We start from the raw sequence: 23,506 nt of genomic DNA on the forward strand, positions 1-23,506 counted from the left end.
ATATTTGCATGTTTGCAAAGCCAAATTTGCAAAACAAGTTTCATTCAGAGAGGTCTAGGTTCTATATTCCTGACTCCCAACTCTATAAAGCTAACCATTTGATGTTTTTGGTTTATCCTTTGCTTGCTCCTGTCCCCCTTTTTTTTACTATAAGCAAAAAACAAAACATAAATTTGTATGTATTCCTTTGTTCTTAGATGGCTGTATGTAAGAATGGTAAATCAGTGATAGTATACTATACATAATCTTTTTATCTTGCTTTATTCTCTTATCAGTATATAATGGATATCATTCCTTATAGATGTAAGTTCTTAGTTCTCAATTATCTTTACAGCCCTTAACTCATAATTCCTGACTAACTTATCAGCTATAATATGGACAATGTTTAGGAGTACAGTTGGAGGTTACATACCATATACTTTCCTAATACTTGTTGAAAATCTGCAGCAACTGTATTTGAAGGAGAAAAATATTCTTGTGACATCAAGGAATTTCTCAGAAATGTATCACTAACCTGGGGGAATTAAAGGAAATGTTTAACCTATGTAGATAATTTCAACAAAGAATTACAGAGCAAATATTTATTTGAATCAAAATCTAGCCAAAACCTGAAAGAAAAGAAATCACCATATTTCTAGTATTTTGGTGACAGGTTGCCCTTTTTATTAAAGATACAGTATTTATGAAACCTGTACTGGCCAGTCTTCACTGTTGCACAACAGACCACAACCTTTTACAGGAGACTGCATGTACTACCTTGATTCTATAGCTTATCTAAGGACTTATGAGAAAGAACAGATGTTTGCCTCTCACAGACAAGGAAAGACAGGGATCCAAGATACTTTTCAAAGTAAGTGCTTTTCATTTTCCCTTCCTGCCACTACCCTGGAAATCCACTCAACAATAATAAAACAATTACAACTAAATGTCATGAGACTATCTTTCAAACCCTATACGGTTGTTTTAGGACATTTCAAAGTCTCGAGAACGAATTCTGACAACTGTTTGCACTAAATGTTGTAATCCCTAGAAGAACTGGTAAAAAATATGTTGTTGGCAATTTTGTGTCATCTGGTTTTGGAAAGGTGGTAAAGTTAGTAAGTTTTGTCACAGATGACTGATTTTTCCATTAACAGATTTTTATTAAAACATTTATCCTGAACTACATATTTGTGAAAAAACCTGAAGATTACTATCACTTACTTTTTAAAATAAGAAACAAACATACTATCTGAGCCACAAGTTACCACAATAATAGTTTAGCCCTAGTCTGTCTTTAGGGGTGCCTTTTATGAAGTCTCCTTATTCTGGCTGGAGATTAAACTTGGGGTGATAATAAACAACAGGTGGTATTTTTGAGAAGGCTAACTACCTTTTAATAAATTTATAAAATCTCATGTATTTAGATAAGTGCGTATGTGTGTGTGTGTGTGTATATATATATATATATATATTTACTCTATTTACCATATTTTGTATTTGCTTACAGTTTTCAGGTAAAACTTTTCCTAAAGATAATATGTTTTGATTAAAAAATACATTTATTTTCATTTAACTCTTACAATTGATCTATATTTTCTATCAGAAGTGCCTTCTATATAATTATTTGTAAATTAAATACATATGCTATTGAAAATATACATTAAATATTAGTGAAGCTTAATATCTTTCTTATTTTTAAAGAACAAAGTAAATATAAAGAGAGATTCTGATAGATCTGAGGAGGTTATCTTTGCAGACCTTGCTTTAGAGTTGGGGCAAGTGTGGAAATGGCAGGCAGATGAAGGATAAAGGTAAGAAATGACCTCTGAAGGTCATTAGTGGCTCTGCTTTATAGACAGATGAATGATCTGCTTTTAGTTAGTGACACTACTTCTAATAAACTATAAAACAGAGAACTCTTAATTTCAATAACTGAAAAAGTCCTTAAAATGGTATAAGAAATCACTTACGTTTTTAAGAAATGCTGATGGTGTTATAATATCCATGGCATTGTCTGTAGCACATAGATGAGTGATTCCACCAATACAGAGAGTATGGTAGACAAAGCTTTGAAAAGAACATATTCATTTTACATAATAACATTAAAGAAATTAAGCACCCTTGTAGAATTTTGTTTTCAAGCTTTCAGTAGTAGTGTAAAAGCTATAGACAGTTTTTTATAATCTGAATAATTAGAAAAATCTTTCATTATTTGAAAAATTAAATAGTTAAATAAAAACTACAAATTAAAATTGTATTTAAAATTGCATCAACCAAATGAATTAGAATAAAGAGAAAACTCTAACAATCTATATCAATAATCTAAAATGGCTGATAGAAACCACTCACATTCCATGACTGAATCAAGAGTCTGATCAAACAGAAAATAACTATGTTCACTGATTTTTACTATCCCTACATTTATAAGTAGATCTATTCAATTGTGGCACTTTTGGCTTTCTAGTATGGTAGATAAGAATTTAAAAGTTGTAAACTGCCAATACCAAATATTCTGGAGAACAGGATGAATTGGGGAAGGGGGAATTAAACTCCCCAATAGTATGCAAAAGTATACCTTATCTTGACCACTATACTTCTAGAACTTTTGTGCTCAGTCACATGGTAGAAGACTAGAAGACTCTTGGGAAATGCATCTATACTGCTCAATAATCAGAAAATTTAGGAATATGGCAACAAAAAAATGGTTGATGCCTAACTTTAATCATTTTGAACACTCTATATTCAAATGGTTCACTGCCAACAGACCTGGTCAAATGTTAAACTGGACATACATGACAATGAGAAATCTTAGAAACAGGTAGAAAGATAATCCTAGAGGCAGAAAACTTAAAATATGTACCCTTTCAAAATAAATCCTTCATATCATATCATGAATGTGCTACAAAAATTTTTTTTTTTTGAGAGGGCATCTCTCATATTTATTGATCAAATGGTTGTTAACAACAATAAAATTCAGTATAGGGGGGTCAATGCTCAATGTACAATCATTAATCCATCTCAAGCCTAATTCTTGTCAGTCTCCAATCTTCTGAAGCATAACGAACAAGTTGTTACATGGTGAACGAATTCTTACATAGTGAATAAATTCTTACATGGTGAACAGTACAAGGGCATTCATCACAGAAACTTTCGGTTTTGAACACGCATTATGACCCATAAACAATCAGGTCAAATATGAATATTCATTTGATTTTTGTACTTGATTTATATGTTGATCCCACATTTCTCCCTCTATTATTATTATTATTTTTATTTTTAATAAAATGCTGAAGTGGTAGGTAGATGCAAGATAAAGGTAGAAAACATAGTTTAGTGCTGTAAGAGGGCAAATGTAGATGATCAGATGATCAGGTGTGTGCCTATGGACTAAGTATTAATCCAGGCTAGACAAGGGCAGCAAGACATCCACGGATGCAGAAGATTTCTCTCAAAGCAGGGGGGGTGAGGTTCTGAGCTTCACCTCTGTTGATCCCCAAATTCTCACCTGATGGCCCCCATGCGACTGTGCCTGTCTTAGGTTGTTCCTCCCTTGAGGAATCTTACCCGTCTCTGGCTAACCAGTCATCTTCCGGGGCCATACAGGGAAATGTAAAGTTGGTAAGTGAGAGAGAAGCCATATTGTTTGAAAAGGTTAGCTTTTTACTTCTTTGCAGATTTATGCCCTGTGGCTTCTATGCCCAGCACTTGTCTCGAGGTATCTTTACCACCTGGAGGAATTATGATACTCGGTAAATTCGATATGAGGCATGAATTCTATTTAAGGGTTGTAATTAGGAAGGAAGAAGAAAAGCTATAGAGGTAGCATATGGAAGGAAACATGGGAGGATTGATTATTTCTTTGACATATCTTCTTGTGGAGTACCTTAAGTATATATAGGTTTTAAACTACTAATTAATTTGCACACACATATTAACATAATAGGAATACGGTGACATGAACAAAGCAAATCTATAATTACCAGCCATCTCCAGTGAAGCCAAGAAAACCATTTAGGCATCCTAGGCATTTGTGAAAATTTATCTATGATATGATGGATATTGTCCAACTGTACTTGAACAATCAGACAAATTAAAGCAGCCCATTTCTGGGATCAGTTCACATCCCGTATGTTCTTTTAACCGTAGATAGTCTATAGTCATGAGATTTTGGAGTGCTACAACTTGTACCCCTCCCAACTCCTGGTTGAATTCCAACAGTACAGATCCGGTCAAATTCGTTGTCTCACTGAATGCACATGCCAGCCTAGACATCTCCCTCCTCATTCCTATGGCAAGTCTAGGAGACGGTGGGCTGGATGCAGCCACAACTGCAGCATCGTCCGGATCCCTGTGGAGGCTTTTTGATGATCATCCCCCGGCACAAGTCCTCCAGAAAGTGCTGATGCCGGAAGCTCCTCCTCATATCGTATCTTAGTTCATTTTCTGGGTAGCCAAGCTAGGCCTTGATCTTCTGCATAGAAACAAACAGACCCTTTGCCCACACTTTGACATGCCCTCTATACCACTGTGCAGAACTCATTGGAGGTCAGCACACAGTAACTGCTTTTTTTTTTTTTATTAAGAGAAAGGAATATTACCAGAAAAGAGTACCTCCATAGCTGATCATCTGACACCCTTTAAGTGATCAACATTAAGGATATTTAAAGCATGCGTTGATCTTTGATTTACCAATAGTTTTATCCTATCAAGGAGTAATCCCCCTTTTCTTTCTTTCTTTCTTTTTTTTTTTTTAAATTTTTAATCTACACTTACATGAAGAATACTATGTTTACCATGCTCTCCCCTATATCAGGTCCCCCCTAACAACCACATTATGGTTACTGTCCATCAGCTTAGCAAAATGTTGTAGAGTCACTACTTGTCCTCTCTGTGTTGTGCAGCCCACCCTCCCCTTTCTCCCTCCCCCACCATGCATGCTAATCTTAATACCCCCCTTCTTCTCCCTCCCCTTATCCCACCCTGCCCGCCCTTCCTCCCCAGTTCCTTTCCCTTTGGTACCTGTTAGTCCATTTTTGGGTTCTGTAATTCCACTGCTGTTTTGTTCCTTCAGTTTTTCCTTTGTTCCTATACTCCTCAGATGAGTGAAATCATTTGGTATTTCTCTTTCTCCGCTTGGCTTATTTCACTGAGCATAATACTCTCCAGCTCCATCCATGTTGCTGCAAATGGTTGGATTTTTCCACTTCTTATGGCTGAGTAGTATTCCATTGTGTATATGTACCACATCTTCTTTATCCATTCATCTACCGATGGACATTTAGGTTGCTTCCAATTCTTGGCTATTGTAAATAGTGCTGCGATAAACATAGGGGTGCATCTGTCTTTCTCAAACTTGATTGCTGCATTCTTAGGGTAAATTCCTAGGAGTGGAATTCCTGGGTCAAATGGTAGGTCTGTTTTGAGCATTTTGATGCACCTCCATACTGCTTTCCACAATGGTTGAACTAATTTACATTCCCACCAGCAGTGTAGGAGGGTTCCCCTTTCTCCACAGCCTTGCCAACATTTGTTGTTGTTTGTCTTTTGGATGGCAGCCATCCTTACTGGTGTGAGGTGATACCTCATTGTAGTTTTAATTTGCATTTCTCTGATAATTAGCGATGTGGAGCATCTTTTCATGTGTCTGTTGGCCATCTGTATTTCTTTTTTAGATAACTGTCTGTTCAGTTCCTCTGCCCATTTCTTAATTGGGTTATTTGTTTTTTGTTTGTTGAGGCGTGTGAGCTCTTTATATATTCTGGACGTCAAGCCTTTATCGGATCTGTCATTTTCAAATATATTCTCCCATACTGTAGGGTTCCTTTTTGTTCTATTGATGGTGTCTTTCGCTGTACAGAAGCTTTTCAGCTTAATGTAGTCCCACTGCTCATTTTTGCTGTTGTTTTCCTTGCCCGGGGAGATATGTTCAAGAAGAGGTCACTCATGTTTATGTCTAAAAGGTTTTTGCCTATGTTTTTTTCCAAGAGTTTAATGGTTTCATGACTTACATTCAGGTCTTTGATCCATTTTGAGTTTACCTTTGTATATGGGGTTAGACAATGGTCCAGTTTCATTCTCCTACATGTAGCTGTCCAGTTTTGCCAGCACCATCTGTTGAAGAGAGTGTCATTTTGCCATTGTATGTCCATGGCTCCTTTATCAAATATTAATTGACCACATATGTTTGGGTTAATTTCTGGAGTCTCTAATCTGTTCCACTGGTCTGTGGCTCTGTTCTTGTGCCAGTACCAAATTGTCTTGATTACTATGGCTTTGTAGTAGAGCTTGAAGTTGGGGAGTGAGATCCCCCCTACTTTATTCTTCTTTTTCAGGATTGCTTTGGCTATTCGGGGTCTTTGGTGCTTCCATATGAATTTTTGAATTATTTGTTCCAATTCATTGAAGAATGTTGCTGGTAATTTGAGAAGGATTGCATCAAATCTGTATATTGCTTTGGGCAGGATGGCCATTTTGACGATATTAATTCTTCCTAGCCATGAGCATGGGATGAGTTTCCATTTATTAGTGTCCCCTTTAATTTCTCTTAAGAGTGACTTGTAGTTTTCAGAGTATAAGTCTTTCACTTCTTTGGTTAGGTTTATTCGTAGGTATTTTATTCTTTTTGATGCAATGGTGAATGGAATTGTTTTGCTGATTTCTCTTTCTATTGATTCATTGTTAGTGTATAGGAAAGCTACAGATTTCTGTGTGTTAATATTGTGTCCTGCAACTTTGCTGTATTCCGATATCAGTTCTAGTAGTTTTGGAGTGGAGTCTTTAGGGTTTTTTTATGTACAGTATCATATCATCTGCAAATAGTGACAGTTTAACTTCTTCTTTACCAATCTGGGTTCCTTGTATTTCTTTGTTTTGTCTGATTGCCGTGGCTAGGACCTCCAGTACTATGTTAAATAACAGTGGGGAGATTGGGCATCCCTGTCTGTTTCCCGATCTCAGAGGAAATGCTTTCAGCTTCTTGCTGTTCAGTATAATGCTGGCTGTGGGTTTATCATATATGGCCTTTATGATGTTGAGGTACTTGCCCTCTATTCCCATTTTGCTGAGAGTTTTTATCATGAATGGATGTAGAATTTTGTCAAATGCTTTTTCAGCATCTATGGAGATGATCATGTGGTTTTTGTCTTTCTTTTTGTTGATGTGGTGGATGATGTTGATGGATTTTCGAATGTTGTACCATCCTTGCATCCCTGGGATGAACCCCACTTTGTCATGGTGTATGATCCTTTTGATGTATTTTTGAATTTGGTTTGCTAATATTTTATTGAGTATTTTTGCATGTACATTCATCAGGGATATTGGTCTGTAATTTTCTTTTTTGGTGGGGTCTTTGCCTGATTTTGGTATTAGGGTGATGTTGGCTTCATAGAATGAATTTGGGAGTATTCCCTCTTCTTCTCTTTTGTGGAACAGTTTAAGGAGAATGGGTATTATGTCTTCTCTGTGTGTCTGATAAAATCCCGAGGTAAATCCGTCTGGCTCCAGGGTTTTGTTCTTGGGTATTTTTTTGATTACTGTTTCAATTTCTTTGCTCGTAATTGGTTTGTTTAAGTTTTGTGTTTTTTCCTTGGTCAGTCTTAGGAGGTTGTATTTTTCTAGGAAGTTGTCCATTTCTTCTAGGTTTTCCAGCTTGTTGGCATATAGGTTTTCATAGTAGTCTTTAATAATTCTTTGTATTTCTGTGGGGTCTGTCGTGATTATTCCGTACTCATTTCTGATTCTTTTGATTTCTGTTGATTCTCTTTTTCTCTTAATAAGTTGGGCTAGAGGCTTATCTATTTTGTTTATTTTCTCGAAGAACCAGCTCTTGGTTTCGTTGATTTTTGCTATTTTATTCTTCTCAATTTTGTTTATTTCTTCTCTGATCTTTATTATACCCCTCCTTCTGCTGACTTTAGGCCTCATTTGTTCTTCTTTTTCCAGTTTTGATAATTGTGATGTTAGACTATTCATTTGGGATTGTTCTTCCTTCTTCAATTGTGCCTGGATTGCTATATACTTTCCTCTTAAGACTGCTTTTGCTGCATCCCACAGAAGTTGGGGATTAGTGTTGTTGTTGTCATTTGTTTCTATACATTCCTTGATCTCTATTTTGATTTGTTCATTGATCCATTGATTATTTAGTAGCATGTTGTTAAGCCTCCACGTGTTTGTGAGCCTTTTTGTTTTCTTTGTAGAATTTATTTCTACTTTTATACCTTTGTGGTCTGAAAAATTGGTTGGTAGAATTTCAATATTTTGGAATTCACTGAGGCTCTTTTTGTGAGCTAGTACGTGGTCTATTCTGGAGAATGTTCCATGTGCACTTGAGAAGAATGTATATCTTGTTGCTTTTGGATGTAGAGTTCTATAGATGTCTATTAGGTCCATCTGTTCTAGTGTGTTGTTCAGTGCCTGTTTGTCCTTACTTATTTTCTGCCCGGTGGATCTCTCCTTTGGGGTGAGTGATGTGTTGAAGTTTCCTACAATGAATGCATTGCAGTCTATTTCCCTCTTTAGTTCTGTTAGTATTTGCTTCACATATGCTGGTGCTCCTGTATTGGGTGCATATATATTTAGAATGGTTATATCCTCTTGTTGGACTGAGCTTTATCATTATGTAGTATCCTTCTTTATCTCTTGTTACTTTCTGTGTTTTGAAGTCTATTTTGTCTGATATTAGTACTGCAACCCCTGCTTTCTTCTCACTGTTGTTTGCCTGAAATATGTTTTTCCATCCCTTGACTTTTAGTCTATGCTTATCTTTGGGTTTAAGGTGAGTTTCTTGTAAGCAGTATATAGATGGGTCTTGCTTTTTTATCCATTCTATTACTCTATGTCTTTTGATTGGTGCATTAAGTCCATTTAAATTTAGGGTGACTATTGAGAGATATGTACTTATTGCCATTGCAGGCTTTAGATTCGTGGTTACCAAAGGTTCAAGGTTAGCTTCTTTAGTATCTTACTGCCTAACTTAGCTCGCTTATTGAGCTGTTATATACACTGTCTGGAGATTCTTTTCTTCTCTCCCTTCTTATTTCTCCTCCTCCCTTCTTCATATGTTGGGTGTTTTGTTCTGTGCTCTTTTTAGGGGTGCTCCCATCTAGAGCAGTCCCTGTAGGATGCCCTGTAGAGGTGGTTTATGGGAAGCAAATTCCCTCAGCTTTTGCTTGTCTGGGAATTGTTTAATCCCGCCATCATATTTAAATGATAGTCGTGCTGGATACAGTATCCTTGGTTCAAGGCCCTTCTGTTTCATTGCATTAAGTATACCATGCCATTCTCTTCTGGCCTGTAGGGTTTCTGTCAAGATGTCTGATGTTACCCTGATGGGTTTTCCTTTATAGGTGACCTTTTTCTCTCTAGCTGCCTTTAAAACTCTTTCCTTGTCCTTGATCCTTGCCATTTTAATTACTATGTGTCTTGGTGTTGTCCTCCTTGGATCCTTTCTGTTGGGGGTTCTGTGTAATTCCTTGGTCTGTTTGATTATTTCCTCCCCCAGTTTGGGTAAGTTTTCAGCAATTATTTCTTCAATGAGACTTTCAATCCCTTTTCCTCTTTCTTCTTCTTCTGGTATCCCTATAATATGAATATTATTCCTTTTGGCTTGGTCACATAGTTCTCTTAGTGTTGTTTCATTCCTGGAGATCCTTTTATCTCTCTCTATGTCAGCTTCTATACGTTCCTGTTTTCTGGCTTCTATTCCTTTAATGGCCTCTTGCATCTTATCCATTCTGCTTATAAATCCTTCCAGGGATTGTTTCACTTCTGTGATCTCCTTCCTGACATCTGTGATCTCCCTGCGGACTTCATCCCACTGCTCTTGCATTTTTCTCTGCATCTCATCCCATTGGTCTTGCATTTTTCTCTGCATCTCTGTCACAATGTTCATGATTTTTATTTTGAATTCTTTTTCAGGAGGACTGGTTAGGTCTGTCTCCTTCTCAGGTGTTGTCTCTGTGATCTGTGTCTGCCTGTAGTTTTGCCTTTTCATGGTGATAGAGATAGTTTGCAGAGTTGGTACAAGTGACAGCTGGGAGAGCTTTCCTTCTTGTTGGTTTGTGGCCTTACTCTCGTGGGAGAATAGCGACCTCCAGTGGCTTGTGCTGGGCAGCTGTGTGCAGACAGGGCTTCTGCTTCCTGCCCAGTTGCTATGGGGTTTATCTCCGCTGTTGCTGTGGGCGTGGCCTGGCTGGGGCTGCTCCTCCAAAATGGTGGAGCCCTGTTGGAGGGGGAGCGGCCGGGAGGCTATTTTTCTCTGTAAGGGGCCTTTGTACTTCCTGCTGCCCAGGGGGTTAGAGTGCCCAGAGATCCCCAGATTCCCTGCCTCTGGTCTAAGTGACCTGTCCTGCCCCTTTAAGACTTCCAAAAAGCACTCTCTAAATCAAAATAACAACAGCAACAATGAGAGAGGGAACAGAAAAAAAAAAAAAAAAAAAAAAGGAAAAAACACGCAATTTTTTTTTTGTCCTCAGGCGTCGGTCCCTGGCACCTGCTCACTGGTCCTGCTGCCCTGTCTCCCTAGCACCAGGGTCCCTGTCCCTTCAAGGCTTCCAAAAAGCACCCACCCACCGGTCCCGAAGGGAAAAACACGCGATATTCTTTGTCCTCAGGCGCCGTTCCCAGGCACCCGCTCACCAGTCCCGTCACCCTGCCTCCTTAGCACCGGGGTCCCTGTCCCTTTAAGGCTTCCAAAAAGCACTCGCCAAAAAGAGAAAAAAAAAAAGGGGAAAAACGCGCGATTTCCTCAGTCCTCTAGTGCCGGTCTCAGGCACCTGCCCACCGGTCCCACAGGGAAAAACGCGGGATATTCTTTGTCCTCAGGCGCCGGTGCCAGGCACTCGCTCACCAGTCCTGCCGCCCTGCCTCCCTAGCACCGGGGTCCCTGTCCCTTTAAGGCTTCCAAAAAGCACTCGCCAAAAAGAGAGAAAAAGGGGAAAAACGCGCGATTTCCTCCGTCCTCAGGTGCTGGTCTCAGGCACCTGCCCACCGGTCCCGCAGGGAAGGACGCGGGATATTCTTCGTCCTCAGGCGCCGGTCCCAGGCACCCGCTCACCAGTCCTGCCACCCTGCCTCCCTAGCACCGGGGTCCCTGTCCCTTTAAGGCTTCCAAAAAGCGCTTGCCAAAAAGAGAAAAAGAAAGGGGAAAAACGTGCGATTTCCTCCGTCCTTAGGCGCCGGTCTCAGGCACCTGCCCACCGGTCACACAGGGAAAAATGCGGGATATTCTTTGTCCTCAGGCCCCAGTCCCAGGCACCCGCTCACCAGTCCCGCCACCCTGCCTCCCTAGCAACGGGGGCCCTGTCCCTTTAAGGCGTCCAAAAAGCACTCGCCAAAAAAAAAGCCGCTGCGGTTTCTTTCCACCAGCCGGGAGCCGGGGGGAGGGGCGCTCAGGTCCCGCTGGGCCGGGGCTTGTATCTTAGCCCCTTCGCAAGGCGCTGGGTTCTTGCAGGTGTGGATGTGGTCTGGATGTTGTCCTGTGTCCTGTGGTGTCTATTTTAGGAAGATTTTTCTTTGTTATATTTTCATAGCTCTATGTGTTTTTGGGAGGAGATTTCCACTGCTCTACTCACGCCTCCATCCTGGCTCCGCCTCTCTACAAATATTTTTAATGATATTGATACATATATTCTCCACTTGAAATCTTTTTCTAAATTGGAAGTAATCTTTGCCTTAATAGAGTTGCAAATTCTATCATCTCTCTAAAAATTATATATGTAATTTGAAGCAAATTGATACTGGATGTGAAAGGAGAGATATTATAAGTTTATGCTCAGTTTGTTATTAGTGGGTGACATTCAGAGACTTTAAATATTAAAAAACTTGAATACCTGGTGTCCAGGATATACTGTTTTTTTTTGAGGATATACTGTTAACTGACAAAAGCAAGGTGGAGAAAAATGTGTAAGATGTAATACCATTTATCTACCATTTTCATATGCTACCATAAGAGAAGTACAAATATATGTATGCATCTCTTATAGGAAAAAAGAAAAGAAAAAGAAATGATAAACTAAAAAGTTATTCAAAATGGTTATCAATAAATAAGGAGGAGTAGTAGTAGGAAGAGAAAAGGAATAAAAATTAATACTTCTTGGAAGAAACCCATTTTGCAGATTTGACTTTGGAATCATACAAATGTTTTGCATAGTTATGAATGTTATTAAGGCAAACTTCAAGAGAGCAATCCTTAAAAATTAAAATCAAAATTAAAAGAATATTGAGTAACCAGGCAAGGCATGATGGTATAGCATGGGAGCTCTGGTAGGGGTGGAAGTGGTCAGTTTCTGGATCTGTTTGGAAAGTAAAGGCAACAGAATTTGCTGATGGATTGGATTTGGATGTAAGAAGCAGAAGTCAAGTATCAGAAAGGTTTTAGGCCTGAGGAACTGTAAAGTGGTATGTGGAAGACTGCAGGAGGAGGTTTGGTTTTTGACAGAAGTTTGAGATGCCTATCGGACACCCAAAAGAGATACATAATAAGTGGTGGGATATATGAGTCAAGAGTTCAGAAGGAGGTCCTTGAAAATTTAAATTAAAATGTACAATGGTAGATGAGCAAAGTATCTCTTTTTGAAGTCATTCCATTTAATAAGTGAAAACAAAATGGAATATCATCATTTTTTAACCCCCAGTGAATTAATGGCTCTAGGGTATAGGCAATGAATATCAGTGACTGTTGGCATGTCAAAAGGAGATATAAGCAGACATACGTACCATCTGATAAAAAAGCACCTATAGTCTTGCCAAAGGGATCAAGCCTCTGGATCCAGCTGCTTGGACTATGGTGAGATGCATTTAAATATGCAGTCAGCAAAACCAGACTGTGGGAAACTATAGGTCTTTCAACATTAAACTGTAAGGAAAGGAAAAGGATGGAGTGGGAATGTATAGATTAAAGAGATTTGAAAAACACTAAATTAAAAAAGGGCAGGATTGGGCTCTTATGTCTTTGAATGTGTATTTAGGCTCTGAGGCAATGAAGAAACAGGATAAATAATTGCTATAGAAGTTAGAAGGCTGGTTGTATGTGGGGAGAGGGAAGAAGCTGTGGATGGGACAGGACACATGGTAGGGAGTTTTTGGAGTGGCTGGCAATGTTCTATTTTTCTTGGCTTTAGGTGTCAGTTGCGGTTTGTCGGAGGGGAGGTTCCCTTGTAAAACTTCATAAAACTATATATTCACTTGATGTAGTTTTTAGATTCTGATTTATTTCACAATATAAAGGTTAAAACAAACCTACTCCTAAAAAAATAATGATGAGTCTAAAAATAATAGAAGCTCTCTTATTCCCCACCTGTTCCTTCACTGGGAAGATTTTTTCAAGGCTGGTTTAGGCCATACCATGTCATTATTTGTAAGTAGATTGATTCAATTGTGGCACTTCTTAGTAAAGCTTAGAGTGGTCTTATTAAAGATATTTTCATGTGTAAGTTTCCTTTTTTATTAATGAAATCTTCTGGGTATACCAAAAATGTATGGAGAACAAGATATCAAGAGCATTTGTACACCCACTTTCCAGTTAAAATGTTACAGATACAATTAATGTCCTCTGTATACCTTCCTCAATTTCATTCTTCTCCCTTCCCTTTGTAGAGGTAACCACTATCTTGAATTTGGTATTAATCACTTCCATTTGCTGTTATGTTTTTACATTTGGAAGTTTTCCTTTCTGAGGGTTCGAACAAGAGTAAGGGCAGCCAGTATTTTTTTCCCCTCATGTTATTATTATTAGGATTATTAACTGGTAATGTTTAAAAAGCAGACTTTTATTAGACTATACCTTACCTTCCCATTCGAATTATGGTCTTTGGTTCAGCTCTGAGTAGTACAAGTCTAAGCACTATTGCCGCTGCTTCCTAAAAATAAATTGTCATATTTACTTGGTAGAAGATTGTAGTGTCTTTCATAATTCCTCTCCTAAATTTACTAATGCCTCTTAGTTTATTAAGGAAAACCTGTTTACTAGGAGAACTAATGCATCGTAAGAGGCAAGTGTGCATGAAATAGTCATATGAATCTGAAGAAAATATTACAATTAAATGCACATGTACTTTGTATATACACATATGTGTGCAAATACAGGCTGTACTAATCAGTCGTATTTTTATAGTCACATCTTATATGCAGCTTCAGGGCTGGGAAGCACTATCTAATCAATATTCTTTTCAGTGACCTCTAGTCTTTAAAACTATACATAAAATGTTAATGGATATATTCAGCTCTTACTGTTTTAAATACCCTAAGCAGTCTTCTTTTTTCTTTTTTTGATTAAGATGAAGATTTTTATTCACTGATGTCTTTCTGTAAAATACATAATTGCTAAGATCTCTTACACCTTTTCTTATAAGGCTCATTCTTTGGGAGAAAATTTGCAAGGTATTAAAATTGCCCTGAATACCTTAAATACAGTTAATTGTATGGAATCCCATTAATTTACTTTAGAAGTGTGAAAGGAACCTGAAAGTTACCTAGGAAGACTTGAATAGCCACACTCCTAATTCACTTTTCCATGTTCACACAATGACACTTGATGTAAGAACTTTTTGGGAGGGTAAAATGTATTGCTAATGGTAGAAAGTAAAATTTGAAATTCTTGGTATTGCCTGAAAAATCCAGGCAGTATTCTCTAGGAAAGTATTTCTTAAGAAACCTGAAAACTTAAGGAAATACATAAATTTACACTTACTCTATTATCATCACAGGAACATAGTCTCCTTGCTTTCCCCAAGTATCCTTTTGAGTACATAAACAATGAAATCATAGAAAAATTGAAACAAAGTAAATGGAAACATGAGGCAGTAAAATGAGTGACAAATTGGGCTTTGGTTCTATTTCTAGAACTAATTTGCTGTGCAATTTAAGAAAGTACCTTGTCTGGGCCTGTATCCTCATGCAGAGAATGAAGGGATTGGGCAAGATAATCTCTAGGATCCTGTCTAGTTTCAGAACTCTACTAATAGCAGTGGATGTGATCTCATGATTAAGTTTTGGTGGGTAGTAGTATTTTCCTAATGAATATAAAGTATTTGCAACCTTGGTATTTAGCACTGAGGAAAGACATGAAAGAACTGTTCCTTGAAGCTCCTTGTCACCCTTTTTTCCCTTTCCAGTCAGCTATTTGCATAGCAGCCATTCTAAACCTTTAATCCTTTCCTCCAGTTGCACACTATTCACCCCCTGCCACTCTTACCTTCCTGCACGTGTCATAGAGAGGCCATCAGGCTTATGAGCTCCTTCAACTTCCTGTCTCTTTCTTAAGTAATTAAATGCTTATTGAAAACTATGTACTAGGCATTGTCCTTGTCCTGAAGTCTGATGGCAGAGACAGGTAAGAAAAAGATTCCAATCCAGCTAGGTAAGTAGTTTGGTAAAGGGATGTAAATTAGCCTGAGCTTGGGGAAGGCTTCAGGAGGAATTGAGAAGTCCCAAAGTGCAGAAGAGGTTATAAAGTGGGGAAAATGGGTTCCAGGGAGTGGGAAGAGGAGCTGCAGAGGGAGACCTTGGTGAGAATGGAGAGCAGTGTGATGTACAGAACAGCTGGAGCACAGGGATATGTGGGGAAGAGAAGATATTCATGGAAAAGCCGTACCAGAGAGGGCCCCAGGCTAAGGAGTACGGACTTTATTCTAACATAATCAGGTACCATCAAATGATTTTAAGCAGGGGAGTGATATAATCATATTTGGTTTTAGGAACAACACTTGGGCAGCAATGTGGAGGGTGGTTTTGAGAGGGAAAAGGCTGAAGTCTGGGGAACAGTTAGGAGTCATTTTCAATAACCCTGGTGAGAAGTAATGAGGGCCGAGAGGCAAATATGGTTCCAAAACAAGGAGATGGATTCAAGACTACTCAGGAGATAGAACTGACAGAACCTCTGAGAGGTGAACAAAAGTGAAGGTGAAGAAGTGGGAAAAATTGAAGGTGACTCCTTTACGGCTCAGTAGAGCTACTCAGCAAATTAGAAATGCATGAGGGAATCTGTTAGGCAAGATAATTTAGTTCTGGACATATGTTTTAACTTATACTAGGCAATCTAACTGTGCAGAGAGATTACTTTGGAAGTGGGTTTGACAGTTATCAAAGTAAAGGTGCTCATGGGTGTGAATGAATGTGTCAAGTTAAAAGAGGACTGAAGTTAGACCTTGAGGAACACAGCACTTGAGGGATTGACAAAGAAGAATGCCCAAGAAGGAGACCAAGTTCTATATCTTTATACCTACACCCCTCCTTTCCCCAGGAGAAAGGGGAAAGGCATTCCTCTAATCCAAGGCTCCTGTCTCTGCTGCAACATTGGACTCCATCCCTTTGTGTCCCTACAGGTCTTGCTCTGCCAACATCCTCTTCCCTTCTTTATCTCCCACCTCTCCTCCTGCCCATCAGCCTACATTCATGTGAAAGTTTTCCCTCAGTAAAAAATGAGATGCCGGCAGACGCAGCTGCATGAAGGGCAATTTGTGTGTGCTGTGCTCTGGAGCGCAGCTTGTCCTCTTCCCGCTCAGCCGCTCAGGTTGAATCGACCAAAGCAATGGTTATGGAGAAGCCTAGTCCCCTGCTGGTCGGGCGGGAATTTGTGAGACAGTATTACACACTGCTGAACCAGGCCCCAGATATGCTACACAGATTTTATGGAAAGAACTCTTCATATGTCCATGGGGGACTGGATTCAAATGGAAAGCCAGCAGACGCAGTATATGGACAGAAAGAAATTCATAGGAAAGTGATGTCACAGAACTTCACCAATTGCCACACTAAGATTCGCCATGTTGATGCTCATGCCACTCTGAATGATGGTGTGGTGGTCCAGGTGATGGGGCTGCTCTCTAATAACAACCAGGCTTTGAGGAGATTCATGCAGACATTTGTACTTGCTCCTGAGGGCTCTGTTGCGAATAAGTTCTATGTTCACAATGATATCTTCAGATACCAAGATGAAGTCTTTGGTGGCTTTGTTACTGAGCCTCAGGAGGAATCTGAGGAAGAAGTAGAGGAACCTGAAGAAAGACAGCAGACACCTGAGGTTGTACCTGATGATTCTGGAACCTTCTATGATCAGACTGTCAGCAATGACTTGGAAGAACATTTAGAGGAACCTGTAGCTGAACCAGAGCCTGATCCTGAACCAGAGCCAGAGCAAGAGCCCATAGCTGAAATCCAAGAGGAAAAGTCTGAGCCAGTATTGGAAGAAGCTGCCCCTGAGGACGCTCAGAAGAGTTCTTCTCCAGCACCTGCAGACATAGCTCAGACAGTACAGGAAGAATTGAGGACATTTTCTTGGGCATCTGTGACCAGTAAGAACCTTCCACCCAGTGGAGCTGTTCCAGTTACTGGGATACCACCACATGTTGTTAAAGTACCAGCTTCACAGCCTCGTCCAGAACCTAAGCCTGAATCTCAGATTCCACCACAGAGGCCTCAGAGGGATCAAAGAGTACGAGAACAACGAACAAACATTCCTCCCCAGAGGGGACCTAGACCAATTCGTGAGGCTGGTGAGCAAGGTGATGAACCCCGCAGAATTGTGAGACACCCTGACAGTCATCAGCTGTTCACTGGCAACCTGCCTCATGAGGTGGACAAATCAGAGCTTAAAGATTTTTTTCAAAGTTATGGGAATGTAGTGGAGTTGCGCATTAACAGTGGTGGGAAATTGCCCAATTTTGGTTTTGTTGTGTTTGATGATTCTGAGCCTGTTCAGAAGGTCCTTAGCAACAGGCCTATCATGTTCAGAGGTGAGGTTCGCCTGAATGTGGAAGAGAAGAAGACCAGAGCTGCCCGGGAAGGGGACCGTGGAGAAATCCGCCTGCGGGGACCTGGAGGCCCACGAGGTGGGCTGGGTGGTGGAATGAGAGGCCCTCCCCATGGAGGCATGGTGCAGAAACCAGGATTTGGAGTGGGAAGGGGAATTGCTCCAAAGCAGTGAATTGCTCTTCACTGATATATACGCAGCAGTACAAATGTTAGCTCCAGCGGTTTATATAAACTGCTATTATAAACTGCTTCAGTTTGTACAATTTTTGTGTTAATGGTGTGTGCTCCCTCCCTATCCCTTCCCTCTCCTGACCTTTTAGTCCTTCACTTCCAATTTTGTGGAATGATATTTTAGGAAAAATGAATTTTTAAAGAAGAAAAAAAAAGACTGAATTTCCTTGCTTTACTTTTGCATATACAGACTGGATTTTTTTTAACAGCCGTTTTCCCAAAGGAATGTGTCTTGCTTATTACTGACGTGAAGTACAGGATTTGATATCTTGGAGGCAGGAAAAACCCAAATTGTCTCTTCTTTGAGTTATGACAAACTTCTGGTATGGAGAGATTGCCATTGGAAAAAATGACAAATTTTGATTCTCACTGATGTGGTTAAAAACTGAATAAATGGTGTTAGTGGGAAAAAAAAAATGAGATGCCTTCTAGGACCATGCTTCTTCTAGCTGACCACTCTATCTCATTCTCAATTGTTGAAAGAACAGCCTAACTTCACTCTTGCTACTTCCTCATCTCTTATTCTCTTGGCCTAAGGCAATCTGTCTTCTGCCTCTACCACCCCTTCCAAACTGCTAGCTGTAAGGTCACTAATCACTTCCTAATTGCTGAGTCCAGTGAATAACTTTTAGATCTTGTTCAACTTCTTTGGGCTGTGAAACATTCTTATAACTTTTTTCTCTTGGCTTTCAGGACACCATTGCTCTGTTCTCAAACAGTGCTCTGCCTTTTAGTCCTCTTCTCTCTATATACTTTTCTTGGTCAGTCTTACCCATTTTTACTATCTTCAGCTGTTAGTCCCTATCCTAAGAGTGCTACCTACTGGACATTCAAATCTTTTGGGAATAAGGTGGAGGAATAAATATACAAATAGACTTGTCATTTTCAACAGGCAACAAATTCAACCTGTCCCAAAGGTTGTATTCCCTCTGACTCCTTCCCCCATAATCCTCCTACTCCATCTGTAGTTTCTCTCATTTAATGCCACCTAACAAAAATATTTGAAAATGATCACGTTGTATACCTTATAAAGTGTACACCTTATACATACATATGTCAAATATATGTATTTTTCTCCAATAAAGCTGGGGGAAAAAAGGAATAAAGAAAAAAAACTGAATTATCCTAGGCAGACCTTGTCTTTTATCCCAAATATTCAACCACTCACTAACTCCTGAGCATTAGTTCTACAAAGTCTCCTTAGGATCTGCCCCCCTCCTTTCCATCTGTACCATCATTGCTTTAGCTCGGACCCTTAGCTCTCCTACCTAAACTATAACAATATCATCCTAATTGGTTCTCTCCCCTGCAATCTACTTTCCATACTGTAAGCAGACCAAATTTTCCAGGAGACGAATCAGATTGTATTACTCTTCTATTTATCTTTAACTGCTCTCCAGTTTCCCTAGGAAAAGAAAACAAACTGAACACAGGATCCTCCACTAACTACCCTCTGCCAACTTTTCTGACCTCATCTTTAGCTCCTACATACTGCAACCTTGTGCTCTAGCAATATTCTTCAAGTTCTTCAAGTTGCCCAAACACACGGTGCTGCTACCTCTGAATGGAATTCTCACTCCCCTGTCCTGCGACAGGCCAATTCTTGTTAAGGCTTCTAAGCCAAGCATCCTAACGTCACCTCCTATGTGGTTAGCAAGCAGTCACCCATCCTAACTGCTGTAAAGGAGCAATCTCGACCTACCTCCACTGAAACACTTTTTGCACTGTAGGACAACTGTATACAGACCTCGGACATTAAGGGACAACGAGCTCAGCTAGGGACAACTCCAGGTGCCATCTTCTCTTCATCGCTGCATCCTCCACACCTTTACCCCTCGGTTACGCAACTAACACAAGTTCAAAATGAGTGTTGAACTGCAGGTCATTTTTTTTTCAAGGGAGAGAAAAATCTTTAAGGGTCTCCAAAATTGGAGGTGACTGCTAATTCCGCCAAATGGATCGCATGCAGTACCACCCCTCACCCCTAGATGGTGCACGTGCGGCTCCGCAGTTTCGGAGCGCCGAGGTTCTCGCCTGGGATTCACGGCCTGGCCGGCTCAGCCGCGCGCGGGGCCGAGGTCTTTGGCCACCACTGACCGTTCCAGCCCCCAGAGGACCGCCGTGTTCAGAGGGCCTGCCGGCAGGCGTCACCCATGAAGAGCGGAACCTGCTAAGGCGTCGGCGCGGACCCGGAGGTACCTGATAGGAGCCGCTGGTGAGGGTCAGCTCCGCCAGGACCGCTCGGCCGTTGGCAATGCAGCTGTAGGTGAAGGCCATGGGGGCAGTAAAGGAAGGGATTCTGCCGGACCTAACCGCCCGCGACAGCCTCAGGGAGGCAACTGGGGCGGGGCTCCGAGAGGGCGGTGCTGGCGCAGGCGCGGGCAGCGATTGATTGTCAGGAAGGGAGGCGGGGCCATTCCTGGCCAGGGCGGAGTATGTGATGAGACGGGGGCGGGGTTTCTGGAAAAACTGGCTTTGGGTGGGTGAAGCCCTTCTTCCTGGTCATCCTTAAAATCAACTAAGAGCCAGTTTGCTTAACAGTGATTACCTACATATGATTCATTCACAATCTAGGACATGTAAGTATAGACCAATGATTTAAAATAAAATCCATTCATTACCTAAACAAGCATTTTTGAACTCCCGCTATGTGCCCAGTGCCTTAGTAAGATGTAGTCACCAGACAACTGACTTTGAGGAGTTCATGTTCTTGTAACGGTTACAGAGGCATATGAAGGCAGATACCAATCTCAAGCGGTGTTGTGTGCTGTGATGGAAAGCTAGGCTGAGTTGCAGAAGCTGGAGTGGAGGCAGCTAATTCTCCTTGGGAGAGGGAGAAAAACTTTCAAAGTCTGTCAGATTTAGAGGACGGGTTGTAATTCCTTAAGTAGGGAGGAAAGATAGGACAGTTGAAGCAGAGGGAACAGCCTTTGAAAAGCCGTAATAGAAGGCAGGTGGGTTTAGGGAATGAATGTAATTGAGTGTGGCAGAGAAAAGGTGTAAGTTAGAGAGGGTAGGAGGTGAGAGTGGTGGGAGTGGTAGAATGACTTTTGTTATCCTCACCTTCCCTGACAAGAATTTTTTAAAGTATAAGCTTAAGATGAGCTTATATATTTTCATTAGTAAGATATTGTGGTAGAGTGGATACAAGTCAGACAAACTTGGATTCAAATAAAAGTATTGCCATGTACTGTGTGCCTTTACTGTAAGTTAACTTTTCTGAGACTCAGTTTCCAAATCTATAAAATGGGGATAGTTCTCAAGTTTAAATTGTAAAGTAATTATGCAAAATATTTAGCACACAGTAGATATGCAATTGCAATCCTTATTGTGATAAATACATTAATGAGAATTACTTTCTTCTCCCCAGTGGTATAACCCCAAGGAAAAACAATCAATGTCCTGGGGTGGTTGGCAGGAAGTAAAAACAGGTAGTCAACTGAATTTATTTATTTATTTATATTTATTTTTATTTTGCTTTCTTTCTTTTTTTTTTTTTTTGAGAGGGCATCTCTCATATTTATTGATCAAATGGTTGTTAACAACAATAAAATTCAGTATAGGGGGGGGTCAATGCTCAATGTACAATCATTAATCCATCTCAAGCCTAATTCTTGTCAGTCTCCAATCTTCTGAAGCATAACAAACAAGTTCTTACATGGTGAACGAATTCTTACATAGTGAATAAATTCTTACATGGTGAACAGTACAAGGGCATTCATCACAGAAACTTTTGGTTTTGATCAGGCATTATGAACTATAAACAATCAGGTCAAATATGAATATTCGTTTGATTTTTATACTTGATTTATATGTTGATCCCACATTTCTCCCTTTATTATTATTATTATTTTTATTTTTAATAAAATGCTGAAGTGGTAGATAGATGCAAGTTAAAGGTAGAAAACATAGTTTAGTGCTGTAAGAGGGCAAATGTAGATGATCAGGGGTGTGTCTGTGGACTAAGTATTAATCCAAGCTAGACAAGGGCAGCAAAACATCCACAGATGCAGAAGATTTCTCTCAAAGCAGGGGGGATGAGGTTCTGAGCCTCACCTCTGTTGATCCCCAATTTCTCACCTGATGGCCCCCCTGTGACTGTGCCTGTCTTAGGTTGTTCCTCCCTTGAGGAATCTTACCCGTCTCTGGCTAACCTCAACTGAAATTATTTTAACTCAGTGCAATCACACTGGACTTGACAAGCAAGCAGCAAAACTGGCCTGGATGTAGCTCCTGAGAAAATGGTTTGTTGAATTGTGTATCTTCCTATATAAAGGAAGTCTTTCATCAGCTTGGAGATAATATCTTGCGTTATAGGTGGGGTGACTTAATTAAAAGCACTGGTCACATTACCTGTATGTGGGAAAATGAAATATGTTAATTATGAGGTAACGCATTGGTATATTCTTGCTTACAGTAAAAGTAAGCTGAATAAAGTTGGCTGCATTGCAGTGCCTCTTCTGTTTAGTAAACCCTGTCTCTGACAGACGGCAATGAAATCATGACAGCAAGCATCGAATAGTTGGCGGGCTGCATATGGGACCTCCCTTATCTCAGTCTCACCTTGTCATTATTAAAACAATCGCATGAAGCAGGCGTGCAGGTGTGGTGGGTTCATTTTGCACAGTCCACAAATTCAGGCCTGCAGCAATGTAAAACATAAGAACTCTTTCTTTGAGCCCCATTTTACCCTATACCTGAAGCTTAATCTAGTCAACACCAGGTTTTATCAGTTAACTCAGGATTTTCTCTTCCCTTCTGTCTACATGGGGTGGCATTTATGTGTGTTAGAACTTGGTGGAGGGAGAGATCTGATTTGTGACCATCTGCTCCTGGAGTTCTCTGTCTCTGGTCATCAGCTCACATACTCCACTGGGAACCTGAGGGCCCCTTCAGGTGCTTTGGTTCTCTTGGGGTGAAGAATACTTCCTCCTGCTCACTCTTGCCATGCTGAAGCATTGGAAGGCATGTGAGGTTGTCTCAGGCCTCAGGGCTATGTACCATGCTGCCACCCCTCCTGTTGTGGTGTTACTCAGTTGTCATGTGGGAAGCAGCTCTTGGACCTCAACTTTGAGAGCAAGCCCTTGGATTCCCAATTAACTGAGAGTCTTCCCATCACCACACTCCATCACCCCTCACCTCCCAGCATGGACTCTGGGTCCAACAGATTGCTTCCTTTGGGCTCTGCACTCCCCCCGGCTATGGAAACTCTATCAAGTCTAGGTAGGGAACCTCCTACCACCCCAGGCTTTCTTCCCATTTCATGGTTTTAATGTTGACTTCTGCTGTCCCACACCTTTTCTTTCCATATACTTTCTCTTCAGGGAGTTTCCAAAATCTGTTTTGAAACAATAAGAGCTGAGCATCTTTTCCTTCGTTCCCTGTTCTTCCTCCTCCTCCTCCATAGGAATAGCCGAGAATAAAAACCACAGCACGTGACATAAAACCTCGCAGGTGTTTCCATCTTTCTCTGGACAGTTGACCAAGCCTTGAGAGTGGAGCAGGGGCAGTGAGAAGCTGGATCCCTGGGAAGGAGCCCTGGGGT

At 40.4% G+C, this 23,506-nt stretch overlaps 1 protein-coding gene, 1 long non-coding RNA gene and 1 pseudogene across 6 annotated transcripts in view; 2 read left to right on the forward strand and 1 right to left on the reverse strand.

Moving 5' to 3' along the window:
* LOC118972938 (uncharacterized) overlaps positions 1-20,326 on the reverse strand; it is a 61,310-nt gene extending 40,984 nt beyond the window's left edge. For all 4 annotated transcript variants that reach the window (XR_012131699.1, XR_005062090.2, XM_037021194.2 and 1 more), the window contains exons 1-4: positions 20,161-20,326; positions 13,768-13,838; positions 1,953-2,049; positions 413-514 (exon numbers count right to left, since the gene is read on the reverse strand). Coding sequence is in view for 2 of the 4 variants with exons in the window: in XM_037021194.2 (XP_036877089.1) it covers positions 413-514; positions 1,953-2,049; positions 13,768-13,838; positions 20,161-20,238 (348 nt within the window). In the remaining 2 variants the exon portion in view is untranslated. The remainder of the gene's footprint in view (positions 1-412; positions 515-1,952; positions 2,050-13,767; positions 13,839-20,160) is intronic.
* On the forward strand, positions 16,415-18,378 carry LOC108395618 (ras GTPase-activating protein-binding protein 1 pseudogene; annotated as a pseudogene).
* Positions 20,088-23,506, forward strand: part of LOC118972939 (uncharacterized) — a 99,464-nt gene continuing 96,045 nt past the window's right edge. For both annotated transcript variants that reach the window (XR_012131700.1, XR_005062091.2), the window contains exon 1: positions 20,088-20,223. This is a non-coding gene — a long non-coding RNA (uncharacterized lncRNA). The remainder of the gene's footprint in view (positions 20,224-23,506) is intronic.

This window comes from Manis javanica, chromosome 5 (genome assembly GCF_040802235.1).
Source record: "Manis javanica isolate MJ-LG chromosome 5, MJ_LKY, whole genome shotgun sequence".
Lineage (NCBI taxonomy): Eukaryota > Metazoa > Chordata > Mammalia > Pholidota > Manidae > Manis > Manis javanica.